This window comes from Onychostoma macrolepis, chromosome 17 (genome assembly GCF_012432095.1).
Source record: "Onychostoma macrolepis isolate SWU-2019 chromosome 17, ASM1243209v1, whole genome shotgun sequence".
Classification (NCBI taxonomy): Eukaryota; Metazoa; Chordata; class Actinopteri; order Cypriniformes; family Cyprinidae; genus Onychostoma; species Onychostoma macrolepis.
In genome coordinates, this window is record NC_081171.1 from 567774 (window position 1) to 584395 (window position 16622).

A 16622-nucleotide genomic window follows, 5' to 3' on the forward strand; every position below is an offset into this window, starting at 1 on the left:
CGTGCGTGCGTGTGTGCGTGCGTGTGAGTGAGTGAGCGAGCGTGCGTATGAGTGAGTGAGCGAGCGTGCGTATGAGTGTGTGTGTGTGTGTGCGCGCGCGCGTGCGTGCGTGCGTGTGAGTGAGCGAGCGTGCGTATGAGTGTGTGTGCGCGTGTGCAAGTGTGTGTGTGTGTGTGTGCGTGCGTGCGTGTGCGCTCGCGAGTGAGTGAGTGTGAACTTGATCAGTTAGAATTATTAGACAGAATAGAACTGACATTCTCACCTCTACAGCAGCTCTGAATGAAGGACTCATTAACGCTGACTAAATTATTAAGACTAACATATTAAGACTAGTAGTCAACATTTGAAGTGGATCAAAAAAGTTCATCAAAGTTGTCCTCAGACATGAATGCATTTTGGTTTTAGGTTTTAGGGCAGCTTTGATGAAAAGTTTTGATCCACTTCAAATGTTGACTAGTGTAGTCTGAGCAGTTTGGAAAAACCTCAAACAGCCCCAAAATCATCTTTCTTTCCTTTTCCCTTCTCTTTCTTTCTTTCTTTCTTTCTTTCCAGGTGAATTAATCTCACACACACCGATACAAAAATGCATCCTGATGTCAGACCCACATGACTTGTTTAATATTGTGTCTGATCTGAAAACTGTGTGTGTGATGATTAGAAATGATGATAATGAATGAAACGGAGCTAAAGCTGCATGTGATTCTCTGTTGTGAGTCATGAATCATTCTCTAGTGAAATATTGATTCATCTGCTCTCATGTTCTCATCATTGCTGTGTGGGAGAAACCTCTGTGAAGGTTTTAATGGAGTGTGTGTTAGAGCTGAGGTCTCACACCGTTCACTAGTATTTCACACGCATGTGTGAGTCTTGTTCAGGCGTTTGCAGACGAGACGCTCGCAGCCGTAAACGCTGCTCTTCACGAGTTCAGACAGACTCCGGCTGGAGGCGTCACACATCTGTCTGCCGTCTCAAGGGCTTCTGTGGGTCAAAACACTTCATCATTACCGATAAACCTGCTTCTCCATACAGCAACAAAATATGTCTTCTAATATATTTAAAAATATACAAAAAATATTCTAAAATGTATACGTAAATATATTTTTATCTATATATATGTATGTATGTATGTATGTATATATATATATATATATATATATATATATATATATATATATATATATATATATATATATATATATATATATAGTCTTTTATATATATTTTAGATTTTTAACACATTTGAATAAAATATACATTAATATACATATTATAATTTTACTCTCTCTCTCTCTATATATATATATATATATATATATATATATATATATATATAAAATATAATTTTACTCTACTTTAAATGTACATTTTCCAGTGTCTGTACTTTATCGGAGTGTTTTTCTTTGGAAAACATTTACTTCACAACATTCCAAAGCATAATATTGTATTTTTTACTGCACTGTTTCATATTAAATATGATTTAATACTTAATTACATTAGAAATCTAGTACTTTCTTGCGTTTACTCAAGTAAAAGTAATTCAAAGTTTTACTTGAGTACAAGAAAGTACTACATTTTTAATATTCTTAAGTATTATAGGTAAAAAAATACCCTTAATATTTAATAGTTCCCTCACATTTCAAAAAATAAACATGAGAACATAATTTTAAATAAAATTGAATTTAACTATTTTTTTTACTTTTTTCACAAACTGCAAATTTTATAAACAGCGTTATAACATTTTATTTTATTATTTGTAACATTTTAATTTTAACATTTTAATTTTTAAAAGAAGTGTGGAAAAGGACTTATTTCGTGTGCATTCCTAAAGCTCAAACAGTGAAAGTGTGGCGCTCGCAACACCAAGATCATGGGTTCGATTCTCAGTGTAAATTTCTTTGGATAAAAGCATCTGTCAAATGCATAGATGTGAATGTAAACACTCTCAGAGAGCAGCTGAGAAACTGACATAAAATAATCAAAAATATATATATATATACATTTGTTTCTGTAGCAGCTGACATTAATCATGAAAAATTGACCTGCAAACATTATAATGCCAATTGAATGGGATTATGCACATTTCACAACACATCAGAAATGAGAAAAAGACACAAAATATCAAGAAAAAGAAAATCAGGTTTACTATTTCCCAAAACTCAAAATCAACTTTTATATTTCTGACTGCAGTGACAGATATTTGAACATGTTTTAATGATAAACTCACTTCAGTTTGATACATTTTTCAGAAAACAAGACTTATTAGTCATTGTGAATCTTCAGTAAATGTGTCTTGATTTAAGGAAGTTGAGATGTTTGCGCTGGAAACCCAGACAGTACTGAGTAAGAACATGAGTTTCTGCCGTGCGAGCGTGTTCGGTGTGTGTTGTAATGGTGATGGTGGTAAACTGAGGAGGTCTGAACTCAACCTTTACCCTCATCTTGACCTCCAGCTCCTCTCGCACCCCGAGGGAAGAAAGACATTAGTTTACTGAGGAACATGAGCTGATGACTGGAGGTCAGAACTGTCTGGAGCTGAATGATGAACGCGCTGTACTTTAGTCTGTTCAGAAGAAGAATTCTTTCAACTTTAGATCACTTAGACAAATGATATCTTCTGAGGTATATTTATGTGGAAAACTCAGGGGGAAAAAATTCTAATATATTTTTAGATATATTTCAAAAATTAAAAAATATATTTGCTAAAATATGTTTTCTACCAATATTATTAGTATATTTTTCAACATTTATTTAAAAAATATTTTTATCTTAATAAATATTTTACCCTCCATATATTTCAATTCAAGAAAATACAGTCACGTCATATTTTAAGTTTTTTTTTTTTTTTTTTTTACTGTAACACGTGAGCATATAACACATTTGAATAAAAATAATAATTCATAAATAATGACTAAATAAGAATGTAGGCTACTGTAAGATTGGAAATGTATTTTCTTGCCTCTGAAATACATTTTAAAATATATTTTGGTATATATGAAGGTTGAAACTAAATATATTTGCAATTTTCAAAATATATTTAATCGAACTTCGCTCTTTACAAACTTATATTCAGTATATATTTAAAATATATTTTGGCCCAAAAAAAAAAAAAAAAAAAAAAAAATATATATATATATATATATAATATATGAAGAGTTCAGATGCAAAAGCCTCTGAGTGCCGTTTGAAATTTTCTTCTAAAATGATCATTTTTCTCAGGCTCCTATGTTTACTTTATTTCACTTTTCACTTTAATGGCAATGAAAAGAACCTATTCCATTAAAGTGAAATTACTGAACCTACACATAGAAGCCTGATTAAAAAATGATCATTTTAGAAGAAAATTTCATATATTAAATATTATATATATACATAATTTATTTATTTTTTGGCCATATGGGTGTAAATGCTTGTAAAAACATGTTCAAGCTGCCATACTGAAAAGTACTCCACTCTCCAAATCAGAACTAGTTTGAGCTCTTCATGAGGAAAGTGTTTGTATTTTGGTCACTGCTGCATGTGCTCATGTGCGTCTCTGTTCTTCTCTTGTCGGTTCAGTCGGTTCGTTTGTCTGACGATGAGTTGAGGAATCTGCTGCTGGAATGCGAGGAGGACATGATCCGATCTCCTGCAGGTTCCTCATCAGAATCATCTCTCTCGACGAGCTCGGCTCTGGATGCTTCTCCACGTCTCTCCGGCTCGGATCTGTTACGGGACGTCTCGCCACAGTGAGATTGACACAAAGAAAGAGGCATGAAAGATGAAGGAGAATGTTCTTCTGTTTTCTATTTTACTCTGGTTCATAATCTAGGTCTTCGTGCTTTTAGAGTTGCACAATAAGTGAGGACATGAAAGTGTGTTTGTCATCCAGTCTCTGATGTGTCTGCCAGCGTCAGTATCACAATCAGACTCCAGAACATCTGAAATAGAACGTAAGAGGACACAATAAAATGTTCCTTTTCAAAAATCAAACCAATATGTATTTTTATTCTTGTCATGAGCTTTTGATTATCCCCAAAAATATGTGGATCAAATCCATCTGAATCAGTCTGATGCTGACCTTGTTCTTTGGTTAGTTGAGAACCCTCTCTAGTGCACTGGTGTTGTGGCTCATTAACACACATAATGTCCAAATTTTGGGGAATGCTTTAAATTAATAAAAAATGGCACGAGTTCTATTTCGAAAATTTTCATCATCAAACTTTCTGTGCTTCAAAGAATCCTGAAAAATAAAATGTATCACGGTTTCCACAGAAATATTGTGCAGCACAACTGTTTTCAACATTGATAATAATCAGAAATGTTTCTTGAGCAGCAAATCAGCATATTAGAATGATTTCTGAAGATCATGTCACACTGAAGACTGCAGTAATGATGCTGAAAATACAGCTTTGATCACAGAAATAAATTACAGTTTAACACATATTCACATAGAAAACAGCTGTTTGAAATTAAAATAATATTTTACTGTCAGTTTTTACAGTTTTTTTTGATCAAATAAATGCAGCCTTGGTGAACAGAAGAGATTTCTTTCAAAAATATTAAAAAGTCATACCGACCCCAAACTTTTGAACAGTAGTGTAGAAAATCAATGTGCAGAGCTAAAGCAAAAAACAGCTCACATTGTCTTCACAAACTGTAGATTATTAAGTGTAAAGCATGACATGGTTTCTAATGATCCATGTGGTGTCGTGTTCATTTGGACGTGTTACAGCGACTCCAGCATTCCCAGCATTCCTGACCTTGAAGGTGAGCCGAGTGTTTGCTGATAAAAGGTCCTGGATTTCATGTGAAAGAACGTGAGAAAATACAGGGTTTCTTGAAATTCTCTTTTGACCAAATTAGCTTTTATTGTAACAGTAACCGTGAGTCATTTTAACCATAAACCAAACCACAGACACAGACTGCGCAATTAAAATGTCTACTTAAGACAACTTCTTATTTATGGACTGGATTTCTTTGAGATTTATAGTGTAAACTGTTTTTAGAAATCAAGCCAGCTGACTGTATTTTCATACTGAGCGCAGTGCATGTCAAGGGAAGACGTCATTTAAGCAGATTATGGAGCTACTAAAAACAAAAGCATTTCATTGTCATTTTTTACTCAAAAGTATTTATTGTTCTTTGATTTTACAAAAGGATTGATAAGAATTAAACAACATTATTGTGTAAAACTAGTAACAATACTGACACTGAAACATCCTTAAACATAAAAACAAAAAACTAAGAAAATCCTCATGAGTGTGCAAACAGTTTATACAAACACTTCCAATGTCAGGTTACAGTTCCTCATAAATTATATTAAATAGCATATATGTACACATAAGACATTAAAACAGAAAAAAACAACAACTTTACCAATAACTTATTTTTTTTAAGACATCATTCATTAATTAGGCACTAACTACTTATATTAACAACTTTCCATTCATGTCCTACTGGGGCCTCTCATAAAAAAGTTTTTTCTTTTATTATTTACAGAATTAATGTTTTACTACATACAGTAGCTCTAAAACAAAACAGAACTGAATTATAAATTTTTTTTGAGTTCAATTATACAACAGTGAGGTAATATTTGTAAGTTTATATCATATTTTGTTCACCATTCATTCACCCCAGTCTGTTCCTCCCGGACGGAAGGGAACGCTCCAGTTGTTCTCTTTGTTTGTTTGTTTCAGTAATATGTGGCACTGAGATGAGTTCATGCATCCAGCTTCTCTCAACATAATAAATAAATTAAACAAGTGCACCTACTATCCCTCTGTAACATCTCAACTACCTTTTTAATTTCTGCTTATTTAGAGCCAAAAAAACTTTTGAGTCTGTGTATTAATCTTAGACATTAACTTCCTCCATGAGCGGCAAATCACAAAGGTCCTTCTAGCCCTGAGAAGCACTCCACTCTATAAACTCTATATGGTTTGTCAACATCGATGGCTGAATCTGGCATTGATTGGGGGGTGGGGGGTTGGGGAGTAATGCGTAACTCATAACTTATGGAAAAACAAGCCTGAATCAATGAGTCCTGAAGTTCTGGATGTCTCAAAGGCAAACGTCCACGCTGAAGAACACACTTTCACAAAGGCAAACAGACGGTCCGTCCTGCGCATCACTCCTCAACAGTTCCTCCTGTGGGATCTCGAACCCACCAGAATCGAGGGGAAGCTTTTTCTTCAGTTCATAAGTGGCTCCTTTGTCATGATCATAGTCCACAGATGACGTTGCAGAAGAACTTCCCTTTACCAATTGCATGATAAGAAACAAGCTAAGAGTGGAGGAGATCGATGAGATGAAAGTATTGATGGGTCTTCATTCTCAACCTGCTCCTGTGGTCCTGTTTATATGAAAAGTTTTTGGCCTCCATGTTTTGATCCTCCTCGATCCCACCACAGAAGAGTTTTATAACACAGAACACATTTAAACTAACAGAAAAGAACAGATAACGGGCACATCCTTAAGGAAAATGCTGATAGGGCCGTTAAGATGCATCTGCAAGAGAGTCAAATAAACACTCATGAGCTTTCCAGAACAATAAAACAGCTACAGAGAGAAATATTCTTCAAAACCATTCAAACATGTTACCTCGGCATTCGTATTTGAGGTCTGAGAAGTAAACCATCTCTTGAGAGAAGACAAAGAGGCCAAGTCTTCCTCCAGCATATGTCTTGTCATAGATGCTTCCTGAATCAGCCAAGACTTTCTTGCCTTCATACATAATGACTCTAAAAATAAATCAAAAGAACAGGAGTGAGTGAAGCTGCTTTTCCATTTTAGCTGTTTAGTAACTAGGACAAAATGGTTGAACGAAGTCAGGGGTGTCCAAACTCGGACCTGGAGGGCCGGTGTCCGGCAGAGTTTAGCTCCAACTTGCCTCAACACACCTGCCTGGAAGTTTCAAATATGTGTGTTTGATTAGGGTTGGAGCTAAACTCTGCAGGACCGAGTTTGGACACCCCTGATCTAAGTTAAGGCTGCCCAATGCTGTTCCTGGACCTGCAGAGTTCAGTTCCAACCCTGCTCCATCACACCTGTGTGCAATAATTAAGTGGTCCTCAAGCTGGTTCAGCTGTGGTTGATGAGGACCAGAGCTTAACTGAGAAAATTAGAGCTCCAGGAACGGAATTGGGCACCCCTGATCCAAGCTGGCTTCCACACTTACCTGATGTGTCCGGTTTTGGGTCTGTGGATAAGTTGCCATCTGTAGGCGGTGTAATCCTTCCAGCCAATGTTCTTGGGATCATGCCACAGAGTACGCACCTGCAAATGGTCCAAGATAAGTTGAGCAGGACATTTCAAAGACTAAACTCAATTGAATGTTCTCATGACAGCTTGAGAACAATACATACTTGTCCCTCGGTGTCTCCAGTGTGCCACAAAGCGTTCCTGAGATGTTCGCCCGGTCCTGTGGTCGAGTTCACTACTTTAATGGACAGTCCAGAGTAACCCTGTGCTTTAGTGGGAGTATGAGACCAATAAGTCTGTGTGATCTGTTTCCACATCACCACATAGAAACGTGAGCTGGATTGGTAGCCAAACACAAAGCCGGCGTAGTCATCGTCACGGTCTGTGTTGATGAAGAACGTGCCGCTAAAGTCCACGGCATTGAACTCATCATAACCTGAGGGACAACAATAAGAAGATGATTAACATTTGGATGTAGATGAATGTGTTTATAACGAGCTGATATCTCTCAATCACTTACCAACAGCAATGCCAGGATCACAGTTGACGGTCTGCAGAAGTTCTTTGCCCTGGTGACGGACAACCCAGTTGGGGTCGATTTGGGAAGTTCCCGTGGGATCGAGAGGGACCATTTGGAACCTGCGGAAGTCTGTTTCACTGATGCCAAAGTTCTCCGGGCAAACGTCGTAAATATCCGGCACGTTATCGACGTCAAAGTCGTCCTTGCAAATGTCGCCTCGTCCGTCTCCTGGGCAGGAGAAAAGAGACAAAAATTCAGCTTGTGGAAGTTTACAATTGCACAAATAAAATTTCACATAAAATGGACTAAAATCAGCGCCGGCGGCTGGACTCACCGTCCGAATCCAGTTGATCTGGGTTGAAAGCGAGTCGGCAGTTGTCTTTGTCGTCAGGCACGCCATCATTGTCGTCGTCGTGATCGCAGGCGTCTCCTTTGCCGTCCTTGTCGTGGTCGACCTGGTTGGCGTTGGCGATGTAGGGACAGTTGTCAAGGTTGTTCTGATGGCCATCCTCATCGATGTCCTGGTTGTTGTCACACTTGTCTCCAATGTTGTCAGAGTCAGAGTCGATCTGTGACATCACATGGATTATTGCAAAGCCTTCATCCTCTGCTGTTCATAGTTGCACACTGGTGTCTTAACAAAGCAAGTTCAAGCATCTCACCTGGTCAGGGTTGTGCTCCAGTGGGCAGTTGTCACAGTGGTCACCGACTCCGTCTCGGTCACTGTCTCTCTGGTCAGTGTTATACACATAAGGACAGTTGTCCTTCTCATTCAGGATGCCTAGACAAATAAATTCCAGTGTTATACCAATACTCACAACTTATAATGGTTCCTGTGTTCGTTGTGTTGGTTGGGTTACATGATGAAAGACTTACCATCACCATCGATGTCGATGGCACACGCATCACCCTCGCCGTTGTTGTCAGTGTCAGTCTGTTCTGGATTACTGTCGTATGGACAATTATCGCATCGGTCACCAACTTGATCGCGGTCGTGGTCATACTGTCTTGGGTTAAAGGTGAACGGGCAATTGTCCTGTTTCAAAACAAGAACATCCAGCCAAGTCAGTGATGAAACCAGAAAGACAGAAAAAATCTGGAGACGCTCTTTACCTCACCGATAGAAATTTCTAAATACACGCTCACATCATAGAGAAGCACTAAACAAAATTAATGTCTGAAGCGATATGCCATGGACGTGATGGTTTGGGACAGAGCTGTGCTGGAATGCACTGTTTGGCTGCAAGACTCTGACTGTTTGTTTGCCCAGTCAATTTTTTTCCAAGTTTATGATTTGAATTATGGATGTTAAACCAAGCAATCCAGAACGGCTGGATGGAAGCCATCACAAATCCTTTATTTATTTGCTACTGGCAAAGTTCCCCTCTCTCTCTCTCTCTCTCTCTCTCTCTTTTGTTCACTCTGTTCTTTTTTTAATAACCTTATATTTAGTTGTTACCTTACCACCCTACATCCTAGTACATCCCTACATCTTATTCTATTCGATCTATAGCACACCTGTACATGCAATTTATTTATTTATTTATTTTTTTTTTAAATTTTTGTTTATTTATATTTACACATGTATTTTTATTCTAATCTTACTTTTTATTGTCTGTGTTGTTATTGTCGTCTCTGTGTACTGGAAGCTTGTGACACTAAAACAAATTCCTTGTATGCTCAAACATACTTGACAATAAAGCTCTTTCTGACTTCTGACTGCTTTCTTTTTTAGTCAGTAGCATGCAATGACAGTCATCTCTAAATTCTCTTGCAGAAAAACAATGTGTTTACGACTTACCCCGTCATCAGGGATCCCATCATTGTCATCATCATTGTCACAAGCATCTCCAGTTCCATCTTTGTCATAGTCTTCTTGACCAGAGTTGGGAAGGTCAGGACAGTTGTCCTAAAAATGACATGTTTTGATGAAGATTCTGTAGCCTTGTATAATGGGATATGGTGAAGAAATGGTCACATACCTTCTTGCAGTGGTAGGTGGCGTTTTCCACACAGAGGAGGTCCGTGTTTGGCCAGCCGTCAAGGTCAGAGTCCTCTCCACAGATGTAACCGTTCCCAGCGTAGCCTGGTTTACATTCGCAGCGGTACATGATGTCAGAGAAGATGCCCAGGTAGATGCAGTTGGCATTCTTATTGCAGTCATGGCTGCCGTCCTCACATGGGTTTCTAGGTGTGCAGACCTGTGAATAGGTCGATTTAATGTTGGTTAGCACTTCATGGAAGGAGAAAGAACCTGCCCTTCCCATCATTAACACTGTTCTTTAGACTAGTCTAACCTGTTTGTTGGCAATGGCCTGCTCCGTTCCCCTGCCGAAGGGCTGCTTTCCAGAGTAGCGTGGTGGGCAGGGCATGCAGTTGTAGCCTGGTTCTGTGTTCACACACTGATGGACTCCATTGAGCACGAAACAGGCATCAGGAACTTCTTTGCACTGCAGATGCCAAAATTAAGAATAATTAGAAACACCAGCATCTTCACTTAGAGGTGTCTATGTCATTAGCGTGACACCTCACCTCGTCAATATCTTGACAGTGGACTCCATCCCCAGTGTATCCGACCGGACACTCGCCGCACTTCCAGGAGCCATCGGGGAAGCTGGTGCATTTGGCGCCGGCGAAGCACGGGTTAGACAGGCATCCATCTGTTCATGATAATACGGAACTTATTTTGATGTTCTATGACAAGAATTTTCAGCTTGATCCTTATCAATAGCTATGTTTCCATCAGCCTGTTTTATGCGCATTTTGTTTGAGGTATCTCCTCCCACATCAGAAACAAGTTATGGAAATGCCAAATTTCGATTAAAAATCCCTTAATTCTGTCGTCGCCAATAGTCTCGTGGGCAGCGCGCTGACATATAGCGCTATTGCGCTTCGGCCGTCCCGAGTTCAAGTCCTGACTCGTGGACCTTTCCTGATCCTGTCCCCCTCTCTCTCCAACTCCAATTACTGTTCTGTCCTATTGCCTACGGCAATAAACACCAAAAATATATCTTTAAAAGCATCTCTTAATCTGCAAAAAAGTTTTTACACTCGCTTCGTCTGCTCACTCTGAAGTGCAAGAATTAATTATTATTTTATGAAAATTATTATATTCAGTGGCTTCTCTTACTTTTCTTAGTGATAGGGCCAGTTTATCAGGAAGTGACAATTTTTTTCTCTTTGACTCGTTGGATGGAAACAGTGCTTATTGTTTTATGCGATTTTCCAATTTTGCGCATAAGTTAGATTCACAGTTTTTGATGGAAACCCGGATAATGAAGCATGTTATGTCTTACCAACTGGACACAACTGGGAGTTGCACAAACGGGTTCCTTTGGAGTCACCCATACATTCTTTTCCACCGTATTTGGGGGCGGGGCTGTTACACAGACGGTGTCTGCGCTGCAGTCCTCCACCGCACGTGATGGAGCAAGAGTCCCATGGTGACCAGGGTCCCCAACCTCCATTCACTGAGACACAGAGAGAAACACAGGGTCATTGGGGTTTTCAGGTTATATTCTGCAAACACTTCAGCAGGTGCAAACACTCACCTGGGCACGGGGCCTTCCGGCACGGTTCGGTCTGCCGACCGTCTCCCTCACAGTCTTTCCCGCCCATCTGAGGCGTAGGGGAGTTACACAACCGGATGCGAGTGATGACGCCCTCGCCACACGTCACTGAGCAAGAAGACCAGGGAGACCAATGACTCCAGCCGCCGTCCTGCTTGACTGCATGAAGACAGAAATAAAGCATTAACCATGTGCATGGGGATCCAAACATGATGCAAGCGGCGGATGTAGTTGAACTCACAGCGTTTGTCGCATTCTTGCGTGTAACAATCTCTCGTCTGGACAGATGTGCCGTCGCAGTTGCTGTTGATTCGGTCGCAGGAGCGTCCGCGCTGCTGAATGCCTCTGCCGCAGGTCACCGAACAGTGCGTCCATTCGGACCAGGGCGACCAGCCGTCCACACCCGCATCATTCGCTTGAAGAAAACAATCAGAGGAAATATGTGAGCCATGCTGGCAAAATGAGTGTAAATGTGCATGGGCTAATTTTGAGCAACAGACAAAAAAAAGTGAAAAATGTCGATTTTGAGGTTTTCACAAAAATTAGTTCATTAAGCCCTCGTCTAGAGAACCCAATGCTCCAAATAGTATTTAAAAATCTAAAATGATCTTTAAATTGTACATTTTCTGAGAGGAGTACTTTTTCTCTGCTCACTTCTCGCACTGACTGTCTGAAGCGCCCGCATAAAGATGACATAGACTGCACGATCCTGATTAAATATACACATACACACAGTATTTAAGTATTCACGCAAACATAATCTGTTATGTCTTAAGTGGACGTTTGGGGAAATGGACTTTGCTGACTCATTCATTTTGCGTCAGTCATTTTTTGTCCGATTCCAACAAATCACACATCATTTTGAAGGCCTTTTAATGGAGAATGTAAAAATAAAAATAACACATTTTTGAAAATTTGCTCATTGTGACTCATTTTGCCTGCACCGGTCACACATCTCTAAATGTGGCCAGAGATCAGATGAATGATGACCTACATAATGAATTGTGAATCTTGACTTACGCGTTCCGCAGCGTGGGCAGCATTCGCCGTCTGGGACGGTGGCGTTGGCGCAGGGCATGAGAGGACAGGAGATTTCACGGCACACAGTGGCGGAGTTCTGCGAATAAAATATTTGAAGCGAGTTTAATCGCATGATCCCAACAGCTGCACATAATGGATGAGAAATAAACGCCTCTCTGCTGGCAATAAAAAGTGACCCTTGGCTTTGGCAGGAAAATCTTGTGGTGATATAAACTGAGTGGGCAGCAAGGGAATACATCTGACCGGACTAACAAAGTGTTTTAATGTGGCCAGCATGAGGGTGGAGAAGACATACTGAGTCAGCGGCCACAACCGCACACACACTAACACACACACAGGCGCTGGTCTCACCGGAAACCAGAGACAGCGGGTATCACTCACCAATTAAAACATTCCTGAATCCCGGCCATTGAGATGCATGTGTGCAGTGAAACAGAGACACAGAATGGATTGAGAGAGGAAGACTGCACCTTTTTTCCTTCTCCAACACCAAGACCAGGGATTTTGACTAACTTAACCACCAGCTACCCACATAAAACAAGTGACTGACCAGTGCAAATTAAGTGAAAAGCACGCTTTACGTTTTTACATCAGACCCATACCTGACAAGTGCAATGTGTGCAGCTGTCCACCGTCCACTCATCTTTGTCTTTGTAAACGATGCCGTTGTGCAGACAAACCCCTTCGTGGATTTTAATCTGAGTCATGATTAAATTGTTGTCTGCTGTCTGAAAGCCAGAAGAAGAACAGAGGAACTGTCATTAGAAACAACTATGAGGGAAGTGGCTGAGGAACAACTGTTTGGCAGTAGAAGAGAAAAAGGGTGGAGAGACACATGTATGTATGAACATCAGACAGACAGCTGGTTTTGATCCTCACCACTTGGCGGAGCTCGTTTGACAATTGCTTCACCACCATGCCGAGTCCCTTGAGCTCCTTAAACATGCTGGAGAGATCGTCGCAGGAGAAACCGCAGATGTCCTGCAGATCTGAAGAGGAACAGGATTCTGACGTTAACTTCACGAGTTCATGATGAGACCCCAGACACATTACAAGCACATGACGATCATCTGACCTTTAGACTTGTGTCCGGTGTAATCAGTGCGGATGGCCGGACTGGATCCGTTCACGGGGTTTTCCAAGGTCATGACATCAGTGATGAAGGTTGCTGCATTGACAAAACATTAGCTTTAATATAACATCTCTGTTTTATATTTGTGAGCCTGGAGCACAAAAGCAGTCATAAGCAGCACAGCTATATTTGTAGCAATAGCCAACAAAACATTGTATGGGTCAAAATTATCCATTTTTCTTTTATGCCAAAAATCATTAGGATATTAAGTAAAGATTATGTTCCATGAAGATATTTAGTAAATTTCCTACCGTAAATATATCAAAACTTCATTTTTGATTAGTAATATGCATTGCTAAGAACTTCATTTGGACAACTTTAAAGGCGATTTTCTCAATATTTAGATTTTTTTGCACCCTCAGATTCCAGATTTTCAAATAGTTGTATCTCAGACAAATATTGTCCAACAAACCATACATCAATGGAAAGCGCATTTATTCAGAAAATTAAAAAAATTGACCCTTATGACTGGTTTTGTGGTCACACACATGCTATATTTATTTAATTACATTACATTTTTCCATCATTTAAGAATATAAAAAGTTATGCTCTATTAAGCACTCACAGCTCTGGCATCCTTTATTGCGTAAAATCGTGTCCAGCGTCGTTCCAAAAACAAACCTCACGTTCTGGAGAACTCCCTGGAAAACGGGATAATGGTCAAAAACCGAGACTGGCAGAAAATACCGAACACAGTTCCAACAGATACTATTACATGGAACATTCAGACGGAGACTGCACAACAAAAACACTCGCTGAAGGCGAAGCGCTTTGCGCGCAATAACCGCGTCTTTACGCGCTTCGTTAGAGGAAGAAAACGTGCATCAAACTGAAATATAATACAACAGATAACACGGTAATACCACAGATATCAATCAGATCTGATGCATCAAACAAAAACCCAGATTCGTTTCTTACCATGAAGCGATCGGATTTGGCGGCTCCTTTGGCGATCCTCAGACTCGCGATGTCCGCGCTCTCCTGACTCAGGATCTGCTGGATCGGAGCATCGAGCTCTTGAGTGTTGATCTCCTCGCAGCCCACATGAACCTGAGCTCGGTCCTCCTGCACAAACACCGTGATGTTCTTCCAGTGTCCGTTCGCCACGTTCACGTCCTCAATGGACACCACGTGCTGTCCGCTCGCGGTCCAGTACACCAGATCCACGGTGTTGGCTTTCCCGTTGGAGATGATCTCGAAGACGGATCCGGTGCCGTCTGCCCTCTCCACGGAGACCAGGCTGCCCCTGGTGCGCTTGGCTTGCTTGAGGTTGGCGGTGAAGATGAAGCCTCTCTCGGTCTGGATGGAGTAGATCAGGTCCCGGAAGGAGAGCTCGGGCACTGAGGGGATCAGGTTCGGGTTCAGGATCTTGTACGCGGGGCTGTTTGGATCGGGTCCCTTCACTAAACTCACCCCGTGATGCTTCTTGTGGACCTGAGTGAGCTCGAACAGGTCAAACACGGTGTCATCATCCGGCATTTCTGCGGATTCCGAGAGAAAACGAATGTGAGCGCGTACGAATATATCCAACCCGATCTCATTAAAGCGCGTATCAGTGGCACGAGTTCATGTTTCGGTTTGGCATATACTATTTATACGCAGAAATAAACGTCGGCGTGCATATGCACGCGAAAACTGCTATTACATGCACGTCAAAGTCCATTTCTGCGTATCAATAGCACGATTTCATGTTTGTATTTGGCGTACTGTTTGTACACATTTTCATGAGATCGGGCTCACTAAAAAGGTACGATTTCAATCTGGACTTAAAAGCATCCACAGATGGAGAAGATTTAATATGCATCGGAAGAGGAGCAGGCACTGAGAAAGCCCTGTCACCCTTTGATTTGAACCAAAGTTTCTCCTCACCTACGCGTCTGCTGCTGACGGAACTCCACAACAAGAGGCACACAACCAGTCCTCTCAGAGTCATGATTCCCCTGAAATCACATCACATCACATCACATCACATCACATCACATCACATCACATCACACATCTGTCTGTAGCGACATGTGAAAAACCGTCTCTGAAAATAAACACTCACCTGAATAGAGACACTCTTATAGTGAAGACGCTTTGCAGAAATTCCCTTGTATCTTTGACTGTGTGTGTGTGTGTGTGTGTTGGAGATGGTCTGCTCTTCTGAGCACATGAGACTCCAGCGCTATTTAAGTCATTTCACACATTCTTCAGCTGCTCTCTCGACCAATCAGCGTTCAGCAGGACGCGCATTCAACATCAGGAGAAAAAACTGCGCATTCCACAGCAAACTTTCCATCAGCCAACAATCTGCTGCGCACACACATACACGCGCCAAAAATGACCTTTATAGATATCTTACGCATTACGGTTAAAAAGTTTGGGGTTAGGAAGATTCCCTTAAACTCCAAAATACTGTAAAATCAGTAATATGGTATATAATCAGTAAAAGCAGTTTTCTATGTGAATAACTGTAATTTATTTCTGTGTTCATTCAGCATCATTACTGCAGTCTTCAGTGCCACATGATCTTCAGAAATCATTCTAATATGCTGATTTGCTGCTCAAGAAACATTTCTGATCAGAAACGTTTGTGACATTATAAATGTCTTTTTACATTAATTTCTTATTACATAAAGAAGGACTTTCAGCTCATCCAGCAGGATTCAGTTTGATCTCTAAATCATTTGTTATGACAGAAATTCCATTAGCATTCCATTAGGACTTTAAATGTTTGAATTTAGACTTTATGGTATTTCCTGTTTATAATGGTGATTTATTCCTCATATCAGTCAAATGTATGTATTCTTTTCTGACTAAGTGCATCATAAGGAGTCATGAAATCAAAATGTGTTTGTTCTTTAAGATGATTTTTCTCCACTGTGATGGTTTCTAAAGCTGTGTCTGTGTCTGTGTGTGTGTGTCTGTGTGTGTGTGTGTGTGTGTGTGTGTGTGTGTGTGTAACTATGTAAACGCCCAGGAAGCATATCAAATATTGTAGTGATGCAGTCATAGCTTATAAAACGAGCGGTGATTGCACAGGCCCGTTGACGCTCACATGTGGGCGGCACAGAGCAACACAAAGCCTTCTGAAGGCTGGACAGAACTGGACTGATGTCAGTGTTTCCAGTGGATACGCAGAGATATGTGTGTCACTGAACGCCTGTTCAATATCACTCACTGGAGTTTAACACAAGCG

General features: G+C 40.4%; 2 protein-coding genes across 4 annotated transcripts in view; one reads left to right on the top strand and one right to left on the bottom strand.

Moving 5' to 3' along the window:
• The window catches only part of fsip1 (fibrous sheath interacting protein 1), a 31816-nt gene extending 27555 nt beyond the window's left edge, over nucleotides 1-4261 (top strand). The window contains exon 12 of one of the 3 annotated variants that reach the window (XM_058748427.1): nucleotides 3556-4261. In XM_058748427.1, the coding sequence (XP_058604410.1) occupies nucleotides 3556-3729 (174 nt within the window). In that variant the 3' untranslated portion in view covers nucleotides 3730-4261. The remainder of the gene's footprint in view (nucleotides 1-3555) is intronic. The other 2 variants (XM_058748426.1, XM_058748425.1) reach the window with 2 other exon arrangements.
• Nucleotides 4262-4767: 506 nt separating this feature from the next.
• Nucleotides 4768-15597, bottom strand: thbs1a (thrombospondin 1a). The gene is made up of 23 exons (XM_058749675.1): nucleotides 15489-15597; nucleotides 15311-15381; nucleotides 14360-14922; nucleotides 14007-14082; nucleotides 13385-13477; nucleotides 13189-13298; nucleotides 12912-13037; nucleotides 12289-12385; nucleotides 11510-11683; nucleotides 11251-11427; nucleotides 10996-11169; nucleotides 10232-10359; nucleotides 9997-10149; nucleotides 9682-9900; nucleotides 9501-9608; nucleotides 8576-8735; nucleotides 8362-8480; nucleotides 8034-8268; nucleotides 7700-7927; nucleotides 7344-7615; nucleotides 7157-7254; nucleotides 6580-6719; nucleotides 4768-6486 (listed from the first exon to the last, which is right to left on the bottom strand). The coding sequence occupies exons 2-23, from the start codon at nucleotides 15372-15374 to the stop codon at nucleotides 6476-6478; spliced, it is 3525 nt and encodes a 1174-aa protein (XP_058605658.1). The 5' UTR covers nucleotides 15375-15381; nucleotides 15489-15597; the 3' UTR covers nucleotides 4768-6475.
• Between the last annotated feature and the right edge of the window lie 1025 nt (nucleotides 15598-16622).